This window comes from Drosophila arizonae, chromosome X (genome assembly GCF_054131065.1).
Source record: "Drosophila arizonae isolate 15081-1271.41 chromosome X, UAZ_ARI_1.0, whole genome shotgun sequence".
NCBI classification, from domain to species: domain Eukaryota; kingdom Metazoa; phylum Arthropoda; class Insecta; order Diptera; family Drosophilidae; genus Drosophila; species Drosophila arizonae.
Genome location: NC_142927.1, coordinates 14,828,066 through 14,841,357, shown reverse-complemented (window position 1 = coordinate 14,841,357; position 13,292 = coordinate 14,828,066). Strand labels below are relative to the sequence as shown.

Sequence of the window (13,292 nt, the reverse complement as noted above, 5' to 3'; positions counted from 1 at the left end):
ATCATCCCGTTATGTTTTTATCGAGTAAAAACATTCAAGTTAAAGTCAGATGCCACTATAGCTAATTGTGAATGATTTTTCTTTTTTTTTAAATTTCTCAAATATTCAATATAATATGTAGATCATATGCTGAAAGTTTCATTAAATTCCGTTCAGTCAAAAATTAATAAAAAATAATCAAATATTTGGCCAATTAACAAACGCACGTGCAGCAGCTTCAACAGCATCGTATGCGTGTGCACACATACATTCAAACTTCTTCTAGAAACATTCGTTGAATCACATCAGCTGTTAGTTTTGGTAGATGGCGCAGCAGCAGTGAATCTATTTGAGTTTTGCCAGCGCCACTAGCAGAAGTGAGGTGGCGTAGTGTGTTAGCTACATGACGCTCGATCGAGAAGTCGCGGTTCGAATCCCGATCTCCCGATCGATGCAACTGATGTTAACTTTTTTAATTGTTTCGAAATATTTTTACATTTTATTAAATGAGTTTTATTTATATTTTTATTTTCGGGCAATAATTAAAGCCAATTTAAACAATATTACATCGTAGGCTTCTCATTATGTGGATAACGTAGATTGATTACGTAATATTGAATTAGCAGACTTATGTCAAGCACCTTCAACTGCTGGGCAGTTATCAATTCTGGCAGCTTACGTTTCTTAAATTTTAGCGCAAACATTAAATCATTTTCGTAAGGAAATGCGGCTAAGATAATGTCTGGCTTGAGACCGCGTGCAAAGCCATTATTGACAGTGGCAACAAGCTTCTTGTGTTGCTTTATAGAACGCAGCATTACTTTTATTGTGACATTCGTGTTATTGACACTGTCTTCTCCCATAACCACCGAGTTCAACTGACTTTTACGTGGACGTCCCTGCAATAAGAATCAATGGTAGCTGGCGCATTGACATAAAAAGGAAAACTTACCCGCCGACGCGGTAGAGTACGTTCTGGTGGTTCGGAGTCTGCTCCTGCAATAGATGGAGCCGCAGCAGCGCTAGTAGCACTGGCAGCAGAAACCGCTGTTGGAAGACAAAATATGTAAAATGTATCCATATATTATATATATGTATACATATTAATTAAATATCTAAATTTAACACTTACGTTGCATATTCTTGGCGGGAGAAACCCTTCCGTCGAGTATCTAAATTAATTCATCATTTAAAATTAATTAATTAATTTACATTTAGTTAATATTCGAATATGTAAAAATGTAAAAAATATAAAAAATTACCAATTGAGCTTTTAAATTTCGTCTTCCCATTTTATTGTAAGACGGTTAATTTTTACAATGTTGAAGCTATATCAGCATATTTGACTTGACATACAAGTGTGACATCAACCACGCAGACTACTAGATTGTTTGATGCTGAGCAAGGCACGAACATATTTCAGAGCTGCGCAAGCGAACTTTCGTTATCGGATTTTAAAAGAACTAGTTCGATTTTTATACCCTGAACCCATTGAAAATGGGAAGTCAGGGTATAATGGTTTTGTGAAAAGTATGTAACAGGCAGAAGGAATCATCGCAGACCCCATAAAGTATATATATTCTTGATCAGGATGGCGAGCTGAGTCGATATAGCCCAGTCCGTCTGTCCGTCCGTCCGTCCGTCCGTCCGTATGAGCAAAAGGATCTCAGAAGATATAAGAGCTAGAGAGCTGAAATTTGGCATGCATACTCGTGTATACCATAGGCAGAACAAGTTTATCTTATTTTTTCGATAACTCGTCCAATAACTTTTTTATCGAGAATAATCGAAAAATCGACATTGTTTTTCAGCCTAATTTGAACACTTTTAGACCTGGAGATTTCAAATTTGCGTTGTATATAAAGTTTATGGATACAAAGATTTTGCAATCTACAGAGTTTATATGCCACGCCCCCTTCGCCACCAATTTGTTGCATTTCAAGTACTAGAGACTTGTGCTTTGGAATGAGCACACATTTTAACCATATGATTACGCTCTGAAAGTTTCAATAAGATTGTATGTCTATAAAAGAAATTATTCAAGAAATAAATTCTCATAATATTCCTCACATTGCAGCGCAGCCCAAGCGCAGCCGCTGCTAACTGCGCAGTCAGCAGAGCGCGTGCTTATAAGTGCATGTGTATGCATAAAAGAAGTCCAGAATGATTAGAATATTAGCTTTGAGGGTTCAGGGTATCTCCTAGTCGAGCAGTCTCGACTGGAGCCTTCTTACTTGTTATTGAAATATCCCAAACAAATATTTAATATATTAGATATGAAATTATTATATAAAAAATAACTATAATTCATATTCAATTCAAACAATTTACAGATGAACTGAGCTGGTTCCCATAGTATTTCAATTTAGCAATTGCAAAATAAGCAAAGGCTTTTAGCTAGCTAGTTCCAGCAGATGATTTTATCGGCTGAATTGGTTCATAATTTTTATACAGTAAATTTCCAAAAATTTGTAGCTTGGGCAGTAATAGAAAATAATTAGTTGGAGCTTCAACTGGTTCACTAAAGGTTTATTAAAAATATATTAGAATGTAACTAGGCTTACTTTGATCCAACTCTAGCTGGAACTGCATTAGATATTGATACAGTTAGCAGAATAATCTTTAGTTGATTCTAATCTTTTATCTACTTTGTGAACGGAGCCACAGATGATATCTGAATGTAGTTAGAGTGTAGAGGTCTTAATTTATAGCCAGATTGGTGCAAATTGAACGATCTATAATGATATGTTAATGGCCGAGCTATTGTATTAAATTGTTTTCAAGTTTGGCATCATAATATTTGATTTGCAGATTGCAGACGTTTATGGAGTCGAATGCTTTCATGCTGGCAAAAATGGCATTAGATTTGGCAAAATTTTGATGAACTGAAATGGGTTTGGCAAATCATGTGACGGCGGCGCGTTGCACAAATTCAAAAAGTATAATCATTTCGGCGCTTGACGCAAGCCGATGTTGCAAGAGCTCCGCCACTCAACGGCAAAGGCAGCGGCAGCGGCAAGTGTCATTGACTAATGTTGCATGAAGCGCATAAAGCAAGCAGCAAACCACAATAGCCAAAATCAAAACCAAAACCAAAAACAAAACCAAAAGCCCGAAAACTAAAACCAAAACCAAAAACCAATCTAAAGGCAAACAAAACAATAGAACCAAGCAGCTTCCAGTTGCGGCAACAGTTGCTGCGGTTTCTGATGCGGCCCAGGCCCAGCCCCAGCCCCAGCCGCAGCCGCAGCCGCAGCGACTGTTGCAGTTGCAGCTCCCAAAAGACGACCCAGCCACCGAATGGCAATTTTGATGGCATGCCTATAATTTAATGCGGCTTTGTGTGGCATGCATCCATACAAAGTCAGCTGAGCCGAAATGTGAATAGGTTGGCAGGGTCAGCCATAACTTTGCCAGCGCTGGGGCGAAGCGGATGGGCGAGGGCTGGGCCTAGGCTAGGTGCACAGCTGTTAGGCTGACGGAGGGGGATGGGAGGGTGCGCTGCTTGAGGCATGTGGCAATTAATTTGAGCGGCTGCCACGGACTGACATTTGCGGCAAACGTGAAAGGGCGCAATTTTTACAATAGAAACATTTGTCGCTAGACACCTCCCCCTGCCCAATAGCTGAAGCAGCGTCTCCAGCCAACCCCCCCTGGCCCGCCCTCGACCCAATCACTGCTGCCGATCAATGTGGCAACCATGGCGGACGGCGGCGATGCGCTGCGGCGTGCCAAAATGTTAAATGGGACAAGACGACAACGGTGACGGGTCGGCGCGAGAGAGACAGAGACAGAGATGGAGACAGAGATGGAGTTCGCGCGTTGCCTTTGGAGTCGGCCACTTGCCACACCAGCTGCAGCAACAGCGGCAGCAACAACAATATGTATGTGCAACGGCTGCCCGACTCCGGGTCGTTTTTTTTTTTCTTCTTGATTTTTTTTTTTTTTTGTAAATGTCAGGAAAAATATTGCCAAAATCTAGGCAAACGAGCTGCATTCCACAACGGCAACATTTAATAAGCAAAATGGGTTATTAAACAAAGCTTCTCCACCCTGTTCCCGCACCCCCTCCGCCCACCACAGCCAAGTCTGCTGTGAAGAAGCTGTGAGGCTCTGTGCAACAGCAAATGTTTTGTGCAATTTTTATTGCGCATAAACTGACCTTTTTCTCTTTTTGTTCATTTTATTTTTCATCTTGCTTCTTTTTTTTTTTTTTTTTTGCTCAAGGTTTGAGCAATGAGTGGGAATCTGCAATAGCTATGCAAAATAATAAAAGAAAAAAACAAGTAAGAAAGCTCCAGTCGAGACTGCTCGACTAGGAGATACCCTGAACCCTCCAAGCTAATATTCTAATCATTCTGGACTTCTTTTATGCATACACATGCACTTATAAGCACGCGCTCTGCTGACTGCGCAGTTAGCAGCGGCTGCGCTTGGGCTGCGCAGCAGTGTGAGGAATATTATGAGAATTAATTTCTTGAATAATTTCTTTCATAGACATACAATCTTATTGAAACTTTCAGAGCGTAATCATATGGTTAAAATATGTGCACATTCCAAGTTAAAATATGTGCACAGCACAAGTCTCTAGTACTTGAAATGCGTTTTTTACAAATTGAAGTCTCCAGGTCTAAAAGTGTTCAAATAAGACTGAAAAAACAATGTCGATTCTCGATAAAAAAGTTATTGGACGAGCTATCGAAAAAATAAGATAAACTTGTACTGCCTATAGTATGCATGCCAAATTTCAGCTCTCTAGCTCTTATATCTTCTGAGATTCTTTTGCTCATACGGACGGACAGACGGACAGGGCTATATCGACTCAGCTCGTCGTCCTGATCAAGAATATATATACTTTATGGGGTCTGCGATGATTCCTTCTGCCTGTTACATACTTTTTACAAAACCATTATACCCTGATTTCCCATTTTCAATGGGTTCAGGGTATAAAAATCGAACTAGTTCTTTTAAAATCCGATAACGAAAGTTCGCTTGCGCAGCTCTGAAATATGTTCGTGCCTTGCTCAGCATCAAACAATCTAGTAGTCTGCGTGGTTGATGTCACACTTGTATGTCAACTCGAATATGCTGATATAGCTTCAATATTGTAAAAATTAACCGTCTTACAATAAAATGGGAAGACGAAATTTAAAAGCTGAATTGGTAATTTTTTATATTTTTTACATTTTTACATTTGCGAATATTAACTAAATGTAAGTTAATTAATTAATTTAAATGTGAATTAATTTAGATACTCGACGGAAGGGTTTCTCCCGACAAGAATATGCAACGTAAGTGTTAAATTTAGATATTTAATTAATATGTACACATTTATATAATATATGGATACATTTTACATATTTTGTCTTCCAACAGCGGTTTCTGCTGCCAGTGCTACTAGCGCTGCTGCGGCTCCATCTATTGCAGGAGCAGTACCACCAGAACCACCAGAACGTACTCTACCGCGTCGGCGGGTAAGTTTTCCTTTTTGTGTCAATGCGCCAGCTACCATTGATTCTTATTGCAGGGACGTCCACGTAACAGTCAGTTGAACTCGGTGGTTATGGGAGAAGACAGTGTCAATAACACGAATGACACAAGAAAAGTAATGCTGCGTTCTTTAAAGAAACACAAGAAGCTTGTTCCCACTGTCAATAATGGCTTTGAACGCGGTCTCAAGCCAGAAGTTATCTTAGCCGCATTTCCTTACGAAAACGATCTAATGTTTGCCGTAAAATTTAAGAATCGTAAGCTGCCAGAATTGATAACTGCCCAGCAGTTGAAGGTGCTTGACAAAAGTCTGCTAATTCAATATTACGTAAACAATCTACGTTATCCACATAATGAGAAGCCTACGATGTAATATTGTTTAAATTGGCTTTAATTATTTCCCGAAAATAAAAATATAAATAAAATACCAAACTCATTTAATAAAATATAAAAATATTTCGAAACAATTAAAAAAGTTAACATCAGTTGCATCGATCGGGATTCGAACCGCGACTTCTCGATCGAGCGTCATGCAGCTAACACACTACGCCACCTCACTTCTGCTAGTGGCGCTGGCAAAACTCAAATAGATTCACTGCTGCTGCGCCATCTACCAAAACTAAACGAAACTAACAGCTGATGTGATTCAACGAATGTTTCTAGAAGAAGTTTGAATGTATGTGTGCACACGCATACGATGCTGTTGAAGCTGCTGCACGTGCGTTTGTTAATTGGCCAAATATTTGATTATTTTTTATTAATTTTTGACTGAACGGAATTTAATGAAACTTTCAGCATATGATCTACATATTATATTGAATATTTGAGAAATTTAAAAAAAAATAAAATCATTCACAATTACCTATTGTGGCATCTGATTTGAACTTGAATGTTTTTACTCGATAAAAACATAACGGGATGATTTATCGAATTTTAAAAGCAAACTCGACGTCCGCGCTGTATATACGGTCATTTAAAAAAAATTGAAGTCTCTAGCTCTTATATCTTCGGAAATCGACGCGTTCAAACATACGGACAGACGGACAGACAGACAGACGGACAGGGCCAAATCGACTCAGCTCGTCGCCCTGATCAAGAATATATATACTTTGTGGGGTCTGCCACGCCTCCTTCTGCCTGTTACATACATTTCAACAAAACCATTATACCCTGATTTCCCATTGAAAATGGGTTCAGGGTATAAAAAGCTGAAGAAAATTTCATTTGCTTCGCTCAATGCCAGCACGACAACAGCAACGCGAATTCCACACCTCGAATTGATCAGCTTTGGCAAATCTTCAGCCGGCATGGGAAATTTTCCGCGGCTGGAAAACACTAAAGTTTCTTTAAGCTGTTTGTTTTTCTCAGTTGATTAAAGAGAAAAATATTTGAGCTATTCTAGAATATATATGCTTAGGGATTGGCTTAGAGACAGCTATGAAAATCTTGAATTGATATTAGACAGGCGCTATGAAAGGTTAATTGAAGCTTAGATTATGAGCAAAATTAATTTAATTACTTTCAAAAGTTGCTGAAAAATTAAGAAAAAAATGGTTCACAAAATTTTATTTTAAATTCAATATTATTTTACAATTATTATTATCATTTTAAATATATTATGAGTGAATGTAATGTAATTCAAATTTGCACTTTTTGAATGTTTTAAGATCATCGTTTTTTTTTTATTCATTTTTTTTATTTTTTATTTATTTATTTATTATTATTATTATTATTATTATTATTTTTATTATTATTATTATTTTTTGTATTTTATTTTATTTTATTTTTATTATTTATTTTATTTTATTATTATTATTATTATTATTATTATTTTTTTTTTTTTTTTTTTGAGTACATTTAGGCTTTATTAATACATTATTCACAATTGCTCACTTATCTTATTCCTATAACATAATTCCATCAGACTCTGAAGATTATTATTATTAATTTTTTAAATATATAATAAATAAATGCAATGAAAGCTTATTAAGAAGTAAAAAAATAATTAATTAATAAAATTATATAGATAAATGCTGCAGGCAGAAAAGCTGCTTAGAAAAACCAAATCAAGTATAAGACTTACATTATTTATAAGGCCCAAAATACGTACATAGATATTTCATATCGTATATTTTTGTTGACAAGCGCATGATTTGCCACTTCAGGCATGTAAAAGATATCAAATTTGATCGCCTACAAGAAGCCCAAATTATGGCTATAATTCGCCAATTCGTTGGAAATGTGCAGTGATCATAATCAAAGCAAATGTCGAATTGTTGCACTCGGATCGCTTTGACATTCGGAACAGGCATTTAAGAGCGACGCGGACAGCAGCAGCGAGCATTGATCGGGGAATGTGGAGAACTGGCAAATGCATTATAATAAATGTCCTATGATTGTCACAGAGCTGTCAGATGTTAGCGAAATGTCAGTTACATGGCCGCTTGGCATCGATAGAGCTTCTAGCTGATCGTGGATCAGCGGTCGAGCTGATCGCTGATCAGTGATCGATGGCTGCTAGAAGCCAAATGGACACTTGACTGGGCATTAACGATTGATCTTATGACGGCCTTGACTTTCAAGCGACAGCCAGTGAAATGTCAAGCCAGCGGTGAGATAGAAAGAGAGAGTGAGACAGTGAGGGAGGGAGCTAAATTGAGACAGTTGAATGACATGGAAACACTGGCAAGTACACAGATAAAGCCGGGGATTAGGTAATGAAAACAAAAGTCAACAAAAACAAAGAGGCGAACAAGCAAAGCCGAGTCAAGTCAATCACTCGGACATGCCGAACAAATTGTGTATTTTAAACGGACTTATCCGGTTCGACAGGGACACGGACACAGAGCCAGACGCTGGCTGGCCATATGTGGGTTCAATCAAAAGCAATCGGCCGCAACAATCGATGCTCTCAAGGCTGAGCGATTCTAATTACCAGAGAACCTAACGAAAATACCTACATACATACATATACATATACATATATGTATGTATGTATGTGCCCGTATATGATATCGATATGAAAAATGAATACTTATCAAACACGACAAGCGAATAACAAACAAATTACCAACAATTGCCATTAAAATATGTTTTCATTAACGTTTAATTGAGTGGCCGAGAGGCCGAACTGCCAGCTGGTAGCTAGAAGGCGGAGGGATGAGGGGACGCAGCATATACGATTTTTATTTATTTTTTTTTTTGCCTATGCCATAAGCCAATGGCCAATGATTGTCAGCGTCGTCGAGTGTGATTGATTGATGTACGATAAGCGGCAGGGCAGCCAGCGACAGCAGAGATTGCGCAGCTCGGTTCATTGGAATCTAAGCCCCCCACATAAAGCACACACAGGCAAAGAGAGTGAGAGAGAGAGAGAGAGAGAGAGAGGCAGAAGTGGAGTAGAGCTGCCTACCCCCATTGTTATGGCTATGGCGCACCCAAATTTGGTGATTCTAAGAGCAACAACAACCACACGGCTAGCCGCTGCTGCTGCTGCTGCTGCTGCTGAGGCCACTTAAGCGCCCGCCGCCGAGATCAATTTGAGGCGATAAGATTAGAGGGCGGCCAAGCGAATTGTGTATGGAGCCAATTGAACGCCCACAGCGATCCCAAAATTTGCTACATAGAAGCATCGGACAATTTTTCACTACAGCTATGCACAGTGGGGCAAGCTGATGATTAAGCGTATAATTGTAATTTATGAAACTGACATAATTATATATTATTCAAGTTATATATAGGATGCAATTATACCAATTATAATATACAGTATAACTGTAATCTGATATGTCTGAAATTTAAGATTTATACAGAGCGTGACTCACACGGCAGACTTGGGTCTTAATCAATTCATTAAAGCTGATAATATCCTATACGAATATATACAAGAAGAGCTCTTCTTATATCCTAAGACTATCGTATATGTATATACATAAAATGCTTATATTATCTAACTCAAGAATTTACATAAATTCACACAGTTTTCTATGCCTTTGCTCCACGATGCCGCTTTGAGATCAGCTTAGCATAAGTACTTCTCTACACAACAAGAGACCCGCATATCTACTTCTGTGTACATATATACAGTCATGTGCATGTGTGTTTGTGTCTGTGTGGTTAGCCGCTTGGTTGGGCTCACAAAATAAAAAAAAAAAAGAAAAACAAATACCATTGCTGGGGATAGGTACAATGTACACACAAATAAGGAAGCAATTTGCCATGGCTCTGGGCTGGCGCGAGTAGGAAACGAAATCTAAGCCATAGATGCGAACAAATTATGCGAGACGGCAACGCCAACGCCAACGCCAAACGTGAACGCAATTATAAACGAAAGACTTAAGCAACGAACGCGCTGCTGGCAAGCTAAGAATTTTTTTGGCTTTGTGTATTACGGCGCCTTCATTGATTGCGATCCCGCCCTGCCGGCATACCAAAAGCTCAGCCGTTCGTATCCCCCCACAGATTAACTGTAGCTCGTACACCAACGCAGGTTGCCTGCCCCAAACAGTTGCCAATGGTAACGAAACGACGCTAAAGTGGCGCATGTCAAGGACATAGACGTGGGCAAAGGTGAGCCAAAAGCCAGCGCGCTGCATTCATTTGCATAACAAGCGACATGGCTAACAGCCAACAGCAAACAGCTAACGGTCAAACTGCCTAAGCAAACAATTGTGCAAATTGCGTCAAGATTGAGATTTGAGCGACTCGAGCACTGGAGCACTGAAGCACTGAAGCAAGGCAGCAGGGCCCATCAAGAGGTGCGGCTCACTCACCCAGTCACTCCGTCCGTCACTCAGACAGACTGCCAGGCCGTCAGGCCGTCAGTCTGTCTGCTCAGTATAACAATAGCAGCTGCATGTTGCATGCCACTGAGCTGCTCTTCATATTTGCGGCTTGGCTGCTCAGTCCCGTTGTATTAATCGCTGCTGCTGGCCGACTTCGCTTTGCACTCGTAGACCACATGAAGTTTTGCGTAAATATTTGCCATTTTTATCGATGATGCCCCATTGTTCGTGGTCCAAAGAATAATAATGGCACAGGCCGGGGCACGGCCAGACGTTGGGCAAATGCTCAGTGAGTTACATCAGAGATTCGCTGTTTCGCTGTTTCGCAGTTTCGCAGTTTGGCAGCCAGCTGAAGACAAAGCCTAATGAACTTCCGTTTTGTCAATGATTTTCTGTGTCAGCTGCCAATTAATGATTACGACTGAGAACTGGGCACAGCGCGCACATACAGCGAGCAGACAAACGACATTTCAGCTCACAGACAATGCACAGACGCGCCACGAGGCAATTAAATGTTACGTGAGCCCGGGCAGAAGACCGCGATTGGACAGTCGGATAAGGCCTTTATTACACTATAATTGGGTTAGGCATGAAAATGCGTGCCAGCCCCATACAATGAATGCATAATAAGCTGACCGACAACGAATTTATGTCTCTTTGCGTATAGAATCGGAATGGAGAAGCGACGAGTGCTTAGCTCATTTTGACTATTTCGACTCACTCTACACATGGCACGGATACGAATTGAGTCAAGCAGGCTGAGCCAATCAGGTCAGGCAAATATATATGTATGTGTACATTTATGTGTCTTTGGTTTTGGTCTCTTGCTCCTATCGTCTTTAGTCCCTTGTCGCTTGCCTCTGGTTTCTGGTCTTGGTGTTTCATATCCCTCATCCCTTTTCTCTACTCTCTTGTCTCAGTCGTTTGCATGTCCTCAGCCTCTCTCTCTCTCTCTATCTCGGTCAGTCTCACTCCCTCGCCATCTCGTTCGCTTGCACTTTCTTCTTTCTTTCCCCTTCTTCCCTCTCTCTATCTTTTTGACACCTTCTCTCTCTCTCTCTCTCTATCAGTCTCTGATTATCTTTTTCGCTCATGCTCTGCTTATCCCATTCTCTCTTTTTCTCATTTTTACATCTTCGCATTCACTCTTTTCCTCATCTCTCCCTCTTTCCTATTGTCTCATTCTGTTTTCCTCTCATTTTCCCATCCTCTCATTCGGTCTTCTCTCTCTATGTCTCTTTATGTCTCTTTTTCCCGTTCTCTCTGTATACGCATATCTCTCTCTCTCTCTCTCTCCTGTCTCTCTCTCTGTCTCTCTCTCTCCTGTCTCTCTCTCTGTCTCTTTCTCTCTCTCTCTCTCTCTCTATATCAGTTTCTGATTATCTTTTTCGCTCATGCTCTGCTTATCCCATTCTCTCTGTTTCTCATTTTTACATCTTCGCATTCACTCTTTTCCTCATCTCTCCCTCTTTCCTATTGTCTCATTCTGTTTTCCTCTCATTTTCTCATCCTCTCATTCGGTAATTTTCTCATTCGGTCTTCTCTCTATGTCTCTTAATGTCTCTCTCTTGCTCTCTCTTGTTTGTTCTCCTTATATACGCATATTTCACTCTCTCTCTCTCTCTCTCTCTCTCTCTCTCTCTCTCTCTCTCCTGTCTCTCTCTCTCTGTCTCTTCTCATCTCTATCTTTGTCTTCATCTCGCTCTATCTCTCGAAGAATTCTACAACAGATTTGATGTACTCTATATATTTGCATATTTCGCTTTACTGCAATCTATGTTTGGTTTTTATGGTTAATTGTTGAACTGTTAATAGTTGACAGCTTGCGTATTCAATGATAAAGTTGTTCAGCAAACAAGAACAACAACAACAACAACAGCAACAACAATCAAACAACAGCTAACACTAACAAGATACTTTATAATCAATTCATTTGTGTGCATATCACAGCCGAGTGCCAACTACTGCTGAAAAACCCCATGAATAATTCCTCAAGTACGAAATTCGTATTTGAATTTGAATTTGAAATCGAATTAAGTGCAGCATTTGCATACATTAAACGAGCGAATGATGGACATTAACATGAGCCGCTGCGCAGCGCGCTGGCAACTTAATTATGGAGTTTATAGCCGGGCAGAACTCGGCAGCTGAAGTCGAACGCCTACGCAGAGTTGCAATTGGAGAATGTGTCGCCCACGGCATTACGAATGGGGGGACTGAGATGGGCCGCAGCCAAAATGGACAGCAGGTCAGCAACAACAACAACAACAACAACAGAAATCAACCAAAATCAAGTTCTTCTCAATTACATTGCGATGTCTTCAATCTTTTGGGGTATTCGGCGCTGAAGTGCAGCACTTGACAACGCGATTAACTCGCTCGACCGTTGACTGCGACTGCGACTGCGCTGCGACTGCGACTGCGACTGCGACTGTAGCTGTGGCAATCTGCCCTCCTGCCCGTCACATTGCAGTGATTGTTGTTTTAATTAACGAGCTCGGCTGAAAAATCAATTGGTTTCGCTCAGTCGCATTCGCAGTCAAGATCTTTCTTGAGCCAAGCTGCCCCACTTGAGCATTGGATTTCATCTCTACGGCATGCTATGGAAGACATTGAATTGCTGCCGCTGCCGCTGCCGATGTTGTTGTTGTTGTTGTTGCTATTGCTGCTGCTCCAAATGTTTAATACACTTGCAATAAGTATTTGCTTTATGACTGCCGTTTGTTTTGGCTTCTTTATTAGCACAAATGAGCTCGCATTTGCTATTCGTGTAGTTACTTCATAAAGCCAAACATTCTCATAAACATGCCAAGCGAACAAGGCAGTTGCCACCGCACCGCCGCACCGCAGCACCGCCTGTCCCGTCAGTCAGCCGGTGGTAGCAAGGTTAGACAACTATGCACATACTTATTTGATTGAATGTAAACAGATCAAAAGATATGCGTACTTGAGCGAGCCTGGTTGGGATGAATACAAATTGAAACTCAAATTCAAATGCTATAGCCGACTCAAGCACGGTCAGAATAATGCGACGATAGA

General features: G+C 40.2%; 2 protein-coding genes across 2 annotated transcripts; one reads left to right on the top strand and one right to left on the bottom strand.

Moving 5' to 3' along the window:
• Window positions 1-513: 513 nt before the first annotated feature.
• On the bottom strand, window positions 514-1,858 carry LOC149267934 (uncharacterized). Its single transcript, XM_089474647.1, has 4 exons — window positions 1,242-1,858; window positions 1,112-1,151; window positions 932-1,026; window positions 514-878 (listed from the first exon to the last, which is right to left on the bottom strand). The coding sequence occupies exons 1-4, from the start codon at window positions 1,269-1,271 to the stop codon at window positions 543-545; spliced, it is 501 nt and encodes a 166-aa protein (XP_089330773.1). The 5' UTR covers window positions 1,272-1,858; the 3' UTR covers window positions 514-542.
• Window positions 1,859-4,674: 2,816 nt separating this feature from the next.
• On the top strand, window positions 4,675-5,889 carry LOC149267933 (uncharacterized). Its single transcript, XM_089473995.1, has 4 exons — window positions 4,675-5,142; window positions 5,231-5,270; window positions 5,356-5,453; window positions 5,507-5,889. The coding sequence occupies exons 1-4, from the start codon at window positions 5,113-5,115 to the stop codon at window positions 5,840-5,842; spliced, it is 504 nt and encodes a 167-aa protein (XP_089330121.1). The 5' UTR covers window positions 4,675-5,112; the 3' UTR covers window positions 5,843-5,889.
• Window positions 5,890-13,292: the final 7,403 nt, after the last annotated feature.

What these genes read in the sequence shown, in the direction of transcription:
- LOC149267934 (XM_089474647.1), bottom strand. Translation starts at nt 1,271, where the DNA reads ATGGGAAGACGAAATTTAAAAGCTCAATTG. An exon ending in GAAATTTAAAAGCTCAATTG is followed by an intron (nt 1,152 to 1,241) that starts GTAATTTTTTAT and finishes GAATTAATTTAG; the next exon opens with ATACTCGACGGAAGGGTTTC. An exon ending in TCCCGCCAAGAATATGCAAC is followed by an intron (nt 1,027 to 1,111) that starts GTAAGTGTTAAA and finishes GTCTTCCAACAG; the next exon opens with CGGTTTCTGCTGCCAGTGCT.
- LOC149267933 (XM_089473995.1), top strand. Translation starts at nt 5,113, where the DNA reads ATGGGAAGACGAAATTTAAAAGCTGAATTG. An exon ending in GAAATTTAAAAGCTGAATTG is followed by an intron (nt 5,143 to 5,230) that starts GTAATTTTTTAT and finishes GAATTAATTTAG; the next exon opens with ATACTCGACGGAAGGGTTTC. An exon ending in GTACTCTACCGCGTCGGCGG is followed by an intron (nt 5,454 to 5,506) that starts GTAAGTTTTCCT and finishes TTCTTATTGCAG; the next exon opens with GGACGTCCACGTAACAGTCA.